Source organism: Heliconius melpomene, chromosome 14 (genome assembly GCF_056956725.1).
Source record: "Heliconius melpomene rosina isolate 202511_hmr_F chromosome 14, ASM5695672v1, whole genome shotgun sequence".
NCBI classification, from domain to species: Eukaryota; Metazoa; Arthropoda; class Insecta; order Lepidoptera; family Nymphalidae; genus Heliconius; species Heliconius melpomene.
In genome coordinates this window covers 2,466,920-2,477,198 of record NC_140402.1, presented here as the reverse complement: position 1 = coordinate 2,477,198, position 10,279 = coordinate 2,466,920, and the positions used below count along the sequence as shown (strand labels likewise).

The following is a 10,279-nucleotide window of genomic DNA, read 5'->3' as shown; positions in this document are numbered from 1 at the left end:
TATATTTTAAAAATCAAAAAGAATGAATCAAAAAAGTAAAGCAAAGATAATAAATAAATTTTATCATAGTAAATCTATCATTTATATTTCCAAAATATTTTTAAGTATATAAACATTTCAAATTATTTCGACAAATTTTACTTTGATGTTCATGGGATTATAAGATATAAAATCTTCTAAAATATTAATATCGTTAAAAATTAAAAATTGGCAAATAATCGATACGTAAAATATATCAATCGATGCACAAATAGTCGATAAAACCATAGACAAGAACAGGCTTGCTTTGCTTCACTAAGTGGCAACACTGCCTTTATCGATATAGAACAAATGAAATACAGCAACGTCACGCACAGCGGGCTCATGAAGTAGAGAACAAGTGATTTATACATTCGGCGTTACAAATAATTGTTAAATTTTTAAGCTTAATTAGTGATAAAAATGGCAGATAATAAGAGGTGAGATTGCAAATAATAGAAAATTATAAGTGTTTTTAAAATATTTTTCGAATTGTTACAAAATCATGGAAACCAATATTCGAAAATTGGCTTGTCATCATGTCCTCATATTACAAGTATATTGTATTGGTGTTATATCAACATTTAAAATTATTAAATACTTCTAATGTGTATAAAAGTGCAGTTGAATAAGAAAAATGTCATTTACATTTTCAAAATTGCAAAGTAACGCTGTTGTCAAGCCGGGCATTTTGGGTTAATGATCTGTTTTATTTAGCCCTGATGATCTTTCCACCGCGATCTTGCGCCGCAAGGACAGGCCCAACCGCCTCATCGTCGAGGAAGCCGTCAGCGATGACAACTCTGTCGTTGCATTGTCACAGGTTGGTTCTTTGTCTTTTTAATTAGGCAGTTAATATCTACCATAAAAAAGCCAAAAAAAATAGTTTATAGACCTGCCATCTTAAGTACATAATTTATTTTATGATGAAATTGAAATGAAATTTTATGTAAAAATTGTATAATGTAACAAAAGTTCATACATTTGTCAATAATTTAAGAATATGTTCATTCTCTTTAGATTTATTTCGAATAACTGTAATATAAATTCTGATGATGTGCTGTTGATTCACAAATGTTGTATTCAGGGTTCTTTCTCTCATGCATTATTTGAATATAAAAATATATTCGGTCGATCACTGCACAAAGGAACTAGGAAGCGATTGGAAATGTGATGGTTGTGGTTTTGATTGCCACTTGGGGGACTTTTCTCTGTTGTTTTCCTTTCTCAAACCACTCAACACACAAAGCCTCCAGAATTCAAAGGAAACCGGGGCGAACAAGTGTTAATTTTAATTTGGTTTCTATGTTTACCCTGCCTACCCTGCTATATGCAGGATACAGTCTGTTTGTACAACAATAGAAACATAATCCTATCTTTTACTTCATGAACATTTTATGTAGCTCCAATAAAGTAGCTTTTATATATAGCTTTTATTTATTTTGTTCAATTGACTAATAGGTGCTGAGATAAAAATTTTAAATCTAATATTTCATAACTATATTTGTTATAGTTTATTTGATCATGTATGTATAAGCTTTAATTCTAAATAGATTTTGATAATTTATAGTAAGAATTATTATATTTTTTTAATTCATAGTCCACTTGTATTTTTTTCTTTTTCTACAATAAAGATAATTTTACAGAGTATAAAATAAATAATTTAAAAGCCTTGTATTGTTTTGAAAATTTGTCTATAAAATACAAAGTATAATGACATTTTGAATATAAAAAAAATAAAATAACTTGATGTCTCAATGTAATATTTGTTTAGTCAATAATTTTACATATTGATTCAATGTTTTGCATTTTTATAAGAATATTCTTGTCTAATTGGTATTTCTTTTTACATGAAATATTACTTCAAATATTGAAAAACTATTTTTTTTCATTACCATATACATACTTTGTTCCTAGGACTTTTGAGCTTCTGTTTTAAGAGGATGTAATCTACTTTTTTGTAGACTTTTCATCAGATTGTAGTAATGTGATATTTATTAGGTAGAGATATTGCTGTAATGTTACACATCACCAAAGAATATTCAAATTCAAAAATATAGTATACAATTAGTAAGAAAACTAAATTATCTTTTCATTACAGTATAAAACCCCCCCCCCCCCCCCCATATTATAATTAAAAATAATTATTATATTGTAGTGTGCTTTATAGATTTCTACCATCTTTACATTAAACAAAAAAATATACTATATAATAAAAAATAAAATGTAAATTTATTTTTGTACCATGAAGGTGTTTACAGATTAGGCAAACAAAGAGAAAAAAAATAAAACTTAATTTTGTAGTAAGTTGTTGTTGTAATAAGTTGAGAGGTCAATTGTACAACAGGGGTACAAAGTGTGGCTGTAGATACGACTGGATGTGGGTTCGATCCCCACTGGAGAAAATGAAATATTTATTTAAATAAATATTTCTTTGTTCTGATGTCCAGGCTAAGCGCGGCGTTGAGTTTCGCCAGTCAACTCGCTATGCCTCCAAAATTTAGCGGAAAGTGGGGAACAAAGAGTCTTAACACTGGGTGTGCGGGATACAGTGTGAAGCTGATTTTAATTTTTAATTCTTTGTTGATGTAATGAAGTAATCAACCATATCTAAATAAAACACTAAACGTGATGGTTATGGATTTGAGTCCTACTCGAATGAACGAAATATTTTCTATTTCTTTACTCTGATAAGAAGCAAAAGCACGGCGTTGAGTTTTACATGCTATCTTTCGAAAATTTTTAGTCTAACTAAAAAAAATATGTTCCTTAGGCTAAAATGGAGCAGCTACAACTATTTCGCGGTGACACAGTGTTGTTGAAAGGCAAACGTCGCAAAGAGACTGTATGCATAGTTCTCTCTGACGACAACTGTCCAGATGAGAAGATACGTATGAACCGCGTAGTGCGCAACAATTTGCGTGTCCGTCTCTCCGATGTGGTGTCCATAGCACCGTGTCCATCTGTCAAATATGGCAAGCGTGTCCATATTCTGCCCATTGATGATTCAGTTGAAGGTTTGACTGGGTAAGTTGATTGATTGTTTGTTTGTTCGATTTAATTAAAAAAAATGTTAAATATTATTATTTTAAATAGTTATCAATTTCCTAGTCCTAGACCACTTATTTATAAATCGCTCTCAAATCTCAGACCAATCTTGAGATCCATCCATAGATACATATATCAATTATTTTTGAAAATGGCATTTCAAGATGGATTTCTGACTTGGGTGAATTTTATAATATGCTACATTCCCTGCCTACCCTGCTATATGTGCGGTATATAGTGAGATACTAATAATAATAATATATTTTTCTTATACAGAAATCTATTTGAAGTCTACCTCAAACCATACTTTATGGAGGCGTACAGGCCCATCCACCGTGACGACACCTTCATGGTTCGCGGTGGTATGCGAGCGGTGGAGTTCAAAGTGGTTGAGACTGACCCAGCGCCGTACTGTATTGTGGCACCTGATACGGTCATACATTGTGAGGGTGAGCCTATTAAACGTGAGGTGAGTTGTTTTTGTATTTTATGTTTTGGTATTTATTTTACATATAATGATTGGAGATTAGTAGAATAAAGCAAGAATTATGTTCACAGATTTTAAACAAAAATATATCAACTTTTTATTTATAATTATTTTCTTATAATGTATGTCATAATGTATGTATGTGCCTGTTGTCTATATCTTTTTTCCTATGTTTTGTGTTGGTATTCTGATGAATAGGCTGTATTTAATTAAAATTTCTTCTAAATCCACTTAATAATTATTTCGTGAAAGTGGAAGAAATATCCATTCCCACAAACTTTCACGTTTATAGTATTTTCTTGGATAAACTAAACTAATCTATTAATAATATAACAGGAAGAAGAAGAAGCTCTCAACGCAGTAGGCTACGACGACATAGGAGGCTGTCGCAAGCAACTCGCCCAAATTAAGGAAATGGTGGAGTTACCGCTTCGTCATCCATCTTTGTTCAAAGCGATCGGTGTTAAACCACCCCGCGGTATACTTATGTATGGCCCGCCTGGTACCGGAAAGACACTCATAGCTAGGGCTGTGGCCAATGAGACAGGTTTGTTAAAAAAACAAGACCAACTTTGCATATATGTTTTTATTTATTTTGTTTTCTGTGTCCATCTACTATTTACATTCTTATTTCATTTATCTATCTCTAACTTAGTGGGATATAAAATACCATGACAATATCAGTTATCTGACCTGAATACATACATAGTGGTCATAATACCGCATTGTATACGTTTTTTTATTGGGTATTTTCTTTGAAGTCGTAACTTTAAACCTATATACCTTTAAACCTATTTATATATTTATACTCATTTCTCTATTTCTTAGATTTGTATACCATTAATATGTAACCAAAAATATAACAATACGTATAAGTGATTTATTCAAATCAATTAAGGCACAGTGTCTCAAGTGTGTGACTGGAAACATGACTTTTGTGGATTCGATTTTCACTCACGAAATAAATTTAAATTTTGAAAATTTTCAATATTAATTAATTTAATTAATATTTAAAATTTTCATGCTTTAGTAATGTAAAAACGCAGCGTTGAGTCCTACCACTCAACACGCTATGCCTCGAGAAAGTGAAGAACGGAGCGTCTTAAAACTAGGCTCTCACAATATGTAGTTTACAGTCTGAAGCCAAAATATCTAAATTAATATAATATTTCAGGTGCATTCTTCTTCTTGATCAATGGTCCGGAGATCATGTCCAAACTTGCCGGAGAATCAGAGTCCAACTTGAGAAAGGCTTTCGAAGAGGCTGATAAGAACTCACCAGCTATCATTTTCATTGATGAGTTGGATGCTATTGCACCTAAGCGTGAGAAGACCCATGGCGAGGTTGAACGCCGTATTGTGTCACAATTATTGACACTTATGGATGGTATGTGTTTTTTAAAAATATTTTTGTGTTTTTAAGGTGTTATATTGAAATTGGAATGGAGTGTGTGTGTGACTTGAATTCGCTGTTTGAACGGTTCTCAAGAGGGTGAAATTACAGGTTTCAGTTATATAAATCAAGTTAATTTATATTAATTAAAAAAATATTGATGGTCTGTAAAGTTAATACAATACATCCATTTTGGTTGCCTGTAAGAAATCGCTTTTAGTGATAAGGCCGCCATTGCACTGTTAATCATATTTATCATGTACTGTATTTTATCCCCTTCTTATTTGTGCAATAAAGTGTTATATTATTATTATTATTATTATTACATACGATGCTATGTCAATGTGCTTAAAATGAAATAAATCATAAAGTAATTAACAAGTTACTTCCTAGGTATGAAGAAATCTTCGCACGTGATAGTAATGGCGGCCACGAACCGCCCCAACTCGATCGACGCGGCTCTTCGTCGCTTCGGCCGTTTCGACAGAGAGATCGACATTGGAATTCCGGACGCGACCGGCCGACTGGAGATATTGCGTATACACACTAAGAATATGAAGCTGGGCGATGATGTCGATTTGGAACAGGTATGGGGTGAAATAATATAGTATTCTTAGAATTTTATCAGTTTTTATTGTGTTTTTTCATGCTAATGATAGAAAAATATAATAGTAAAATATATTTAGAAGTTTCATAAAAATAAATCATTTCTACACTCTGGTAACAAGACAAAATGCGATGTTAAGTTACGCCACTCTACACGCAATGCTGGGAAAGTTATTTATTACATGACAAACTGAGTGTTTATCACTAGGTTTCCTCTACTTTATCCTGCAATGCAAGAAAATGTGCTGATTTTTATTTTTTTATATCACCTCACGTTGTATCCCGCATGTAGCAGGGTACGCAGAGCCAATCTAGTGTGAAGATACCCCACTCCCCTAATTTTGTTAGCATTGCCTTAAATTAGTTAATTTCACAATTCTTATTATTTTAATAACATTCTACATTCATTTTTCACAGATAGCAGCTGAATCTCACGGCCACGTCGGTGCGGATCTCGCTTCATTGTGCTCCGAGGCCGCCCTGCAACAGATACGTGAGAAAATGGACCTGATCGACTTGGAGGATGATCAGATCGATGCGGAAGTGCTCAACTCATTGGCCGTGTCTATGGATAACTTCCGTGTAAGTTGTTGTTTATATTTGTTTGAAATTGATTTATTGTAATTTTTTTTCTTTTTGTAAAGTTGGTAATGAATAGTGGTTATGTAAATTGTATCAAGTTGCACAGAAAACAAGAACATCTATTTTTGACAGTGATAATTATAATATTTATTACAATTTTATAGCTTTTACTAAAAAAAATATTATTAGGTCTATTTATGTAATAAATAATAACTTTATTCCCATTTACCAACAGTATGCAATGACCAAATCTTCACCATCTGCCCTACGTGAGACAGTAGTAGAAGTTCCCAACGTCACTTGGACCGATATTGGAGGTCTACAAAACGTCAAGCGTGAGTTGCAAGAGCTTGTCCAGTACCCTGTGGAGCATCCGGACAAGTTCCTGAAGTTTGGTATGCAGCCGTCTAGGGGCGTGCTGTTCTATGGACCGCCTGGTTGTGGTAAGTGTCTTAACACTAGGTTTCCTCTGCCTGCTGTGTTCAGGATATAGCATGTAGCTGATTTTTTAAATTATTATTATCAATTAAAATATGTTTTTTTATACAGGTAAAACTTTGTTAGCCAAGGCCATTGCTAATGAGTGCCAGGCCAACTTTATATCAGTGAAAGGTCCTGAACTGCTTACTATGTGGTTTGGTGAATCGGAAGCTAATGTGCGAGATATCTTCGATAAGGTATGCTTTCACAGTACTTTGAGAATTAAAAGCAAGACACTAAGAAATATCTATAGCGTGCACAACGCGTAAAAACAGATATTTTTTGAAAAAAATACCATTTTGGGTATTATTGTATTGATAAATATCCTCATGAAGAAAGCAACCAGTTACATTTGTATTTTATGTATAGACTAGCGGACGCGCGCAGCTTCGCTTGCGTATTTAGGGGTGAATTTTTAAAAACCACGAAACATGTGTTCAATAAAATATTTTTAAGAGTCTAAATTTCAAATTTTATAAAAATCGGTGGCGATTTAAAGATTTTTCCATACAAATTTTCAACCCCTTATTTGCACCCTTAGGAGAAGAATTTTAGAAAACGATGAAACACGTGTTCAATTAAATACTTTTAAAAATCTAAATTTCAAATTTTATAAAAATCGGTGCCTATTTAAATTTTTTTCCATACAAACTTTCAACCCCTATCTCACCCCTTTAGGGTTAACATTTTTCAAAATCCCTTCTTAGTGGATGTCCAGATTACAAAAGTTAACATCTATCCAAATTTCACGTTTCTACCATCAGCAGTTACGGCTGTGCGTGCGTCTTACCTCAGTCAGTGAGGACAAGTCCTTTTATATATATAGATAATTTAAATATAGTTAAAGATTAATATGTTTGTGTTGGCACAGTGGTGTGTAACTCCATAAGCGACGACTGTGGATTCAATTACCACTTGCGGAAAGAAATATTTTTATTTCTTCATTCTATTAACAAGGCAAGGTTACCGCCACTTAAAACGCAATGTTCGAATTTGGCGGAAAGTAAGGAACAAAATGTTTTAATACTGTGTCCGCTTCGCGCCTACCTGGCTAGATATGTGGGTTACAACGCGAAATTTTAAAAAATGTATATGTACAGGCCCGTTCCGCGTCTCCATGCGTGCTGTTCTTTGACGAGCTGGACTCCATCGCCAAGTCACGCGGGGGCTCCGTGTCGGATGCGGGTGGCGCCGCGGACCGCGTCATCAACCAGATCCTCACCGAAATGGACGGCATGGGCGCCAAGAAGAACGTCTTCATTATTGGTCAGCTTAAGTTTATTTCAATATTATGTTGTGGTAACATGGTAAATGTTGTGATTTAAATTAAAGGAAATGTATTAAAATTGATTTTTAGATTGTGTAGGTATTTATGTATGTTAGGCAATATGTATTATAAGATGCTTACTTTAAATACTAGGTTTTTTCGACACGTAATTAACAATGATTTCTTATTATTTAAAAAAAATAAAAAAGTGTTATACATTTAATATAAAAATTCAAAATACTACTTAACAAATATGTTTTACTATTTAAAGAACTAAAATTATTGAAACGTAAATTAATAATTTAAAAGTAATACAACTACTCTTTAATTAGTATAGAAGAATAGATATAACTACTATCACACACTTGTCAAATTTACCATTATAATTTTATTTCAATCAGGTGCAACAAACAGGCCTGACATCATTGATCCGGCCATCCTTCGACCTGGACGTCTCGACCAGCTGATCTACATACCACTGCCAGATGAGAAATCCCGTGAGGCAATCCTCAGGGCTAATCTACGCAAGTCACCCATTGCTAAGGATGTTGATCTGTCTTATATTGCTAAGGTGATGTCTTGTTTTTATACGGAAATGTATGAAAAATTCTGGTTAGATTCTGTTGTTAGTCTTTTATTTTAATGTAGGGATGTGGACTTCAATATAACCTATTCTGTCCTTTCATCATAAAATAATATATCAACACAATCACAGGTGACCCAAGGGTTCAGTGGAGCTGATCTGACGGAGATCTGCCAGCGCGCCTGCAAGCTGGCCATCCGGCAGGCCATCGAGGCAGAGATACACCGGGAGCGCGCGCGTCAACAGCAGGCCGCCGCCGCTGTTATGGATGTATGTTTTATTTTTTTATTTGTTTTTTATATTTGTTAACTTTCAATTATTTATGTTAAAAAATTAAACAGTGCACGACTGTTACCATTAAATTTATCTCATATAATGATTAAATGTAAATATAATAATATTGTTTCCAGATGGACGAGGAGGACCCGGTGCCGGAGATATCGCGCGCGCACTTCGAGGAGGCGATGAAGTTCGCGCGGCGCTCTGTGTCCGACAACGACATACGCAAGTACGAGATGTTCGCGCAGACGCTGCAGCAGAGCCGCGGGTTCGGCACTAACTTCAGGTGAGTGGATTGATACTATTTACCTTTATTTATATACATCTTATAGTATTGATTGTTGATGATGGTTGTAGGTTCCTTGTTTATGAATTTTGGCCATTTTTATTATATTTTATTGGGGCATATTTAAATTATTGTCATTTCTCCCCTTTCGTAGTAATAGTGTGACGTCGATTTCCGACACTCAACACATAATGTCTCGAAAATTGGGCAGTGCTTGAGTATTGGGGTGTCTTAATACTAGTTTCCCTTTATCCTGCTAGATGAAAACAGTTTGAAGTTAAAAAAGAGATTTAATAATTTATATTTAAATTTCCAGGTTCCCAACGTCAGGCGCGGCGTCAGGCGGCACGGGCACGTCAGGAGGGGACCAGCCCACCTTCCAGGAAGAAGGCGGGGACGATGACCTGTATAGCTAGACGCGTGCATACTGACATTACTTATATAAATTGAGCTGTAATTGACTACTGGTCGGAAGCTAAAGTGGTTTTGAAGATTTAGATTTTCTTTTCTGATTTGTTAATAGTGTTGTTTTGTTTACTTTACATTACATATAAATTTCTGTATAATTTCTTTTATAAATCTCAATAGATCACTTTAGTGAATGTGAGAGCCCGATTCCATTACGAACATTGAACCTACTACCTTAGCCTATTTTACAAAAAAACATTTCTCTAACGTTACTTAGATATTGATATACACAAATATACAAAACTTATATTGTATTTGAGTTTCCAATAACGTTGCTTGGAAACGAGTGGCTTGGTAGTTCAATGTTCTTTTCCTTCGAATTAACTATGTTAGTAGTATATTTGTCTTCTTTACAGCTCTTTAATTAAATTAAGATTAACTGGGTGTTTGGAGGTCGGTCTGAGTGTCGCAATTCCAAATATATTATAAATGTATTATTTTTTAATTGAATTAGTTCCAATCGCTTACGTTTAGTTCTGTGTTATGTTCCCACGTCGTATATTTAATGTCAGGTCGTGTATGCGACTCAGCGCAGTGATTTTTAATAAATAATAAAAGATTTTTATAGTCAAAAATTGGATGTTTTATTTATATGGTCTTTGTTTTTTTTTTCTCATTTTAAATTTTATTTATTTTATTATGTGAATCCTTGGCCAATTAAATATATATGCTAAATTAGGTGTTGGCAACTTTTAATATCTGTGAAAATAGTTAAATCAGAATAGAATCAGAGAATTTTATCAAAAAGAAATGAAAACAATATAAAATTCATAAATCAATTA

The 10,279-nt window shown here is 33.6% G+C and overlaps 1 protein-coding gene across 1 annotated transcript; it reads left to right on the top strand.

The window, feature by feature from the left end:
* The first annotated feature begins 297 nt into the window (after positions 1–297).
* TER94 (Transitional endoplasmic reticulum ATPase TER94) lies at positions 298–10,072 on the top strand. Its single transcript, XM_085197399.1, has 15 exons — positions 298–458; positions 736–841; positions 2,792–3,045; positions 3,343–3,535; positions 3,890–4,100; positions 4,728–4,940; positions 5,340–5,533; positions 5,970–6,134; positions 6,370–6,577; positions 6,684–6,811; positions 7,715–7,880; positions 8,283–8,452; positions 8,597–8,734; positions 8,875–9,029; positions 9,346–10,072. The coding sequence occupies exons 1-15, from the start codon at positions 442–444 to the stop codon at positions 9,443–9,445; spliced, it is 2,418 nt and encodes an 805-aa protein (XP_085053525.1). The 5' UTR covers positions 298–441; the 3' UTR covers positions 9,446–10,072.
* The last annotated feature ends 207 nt before the right edge of the window (positions 10,073–10,279 follow it).

Bases quoted from the DNA above. Each gene is read 5' to 3' on its own strand.
- TER94 (XM_085197399.1), top strand. The intron at 6,578-6,683 runs GTAAGTGTCTTA...TTTTTTATACAG, and splicing joins CTATGGACCGCCTGGTTGTG to GTAAAACTTTGTTAGCCAAG. The intron at 6,812-7,714 runs GTATGCTTTCAC...GTATATGTACAG, and splicing joins TGCGAGATATCTTCGATAAG to GCCCGTTCCGCGTCTCCATG.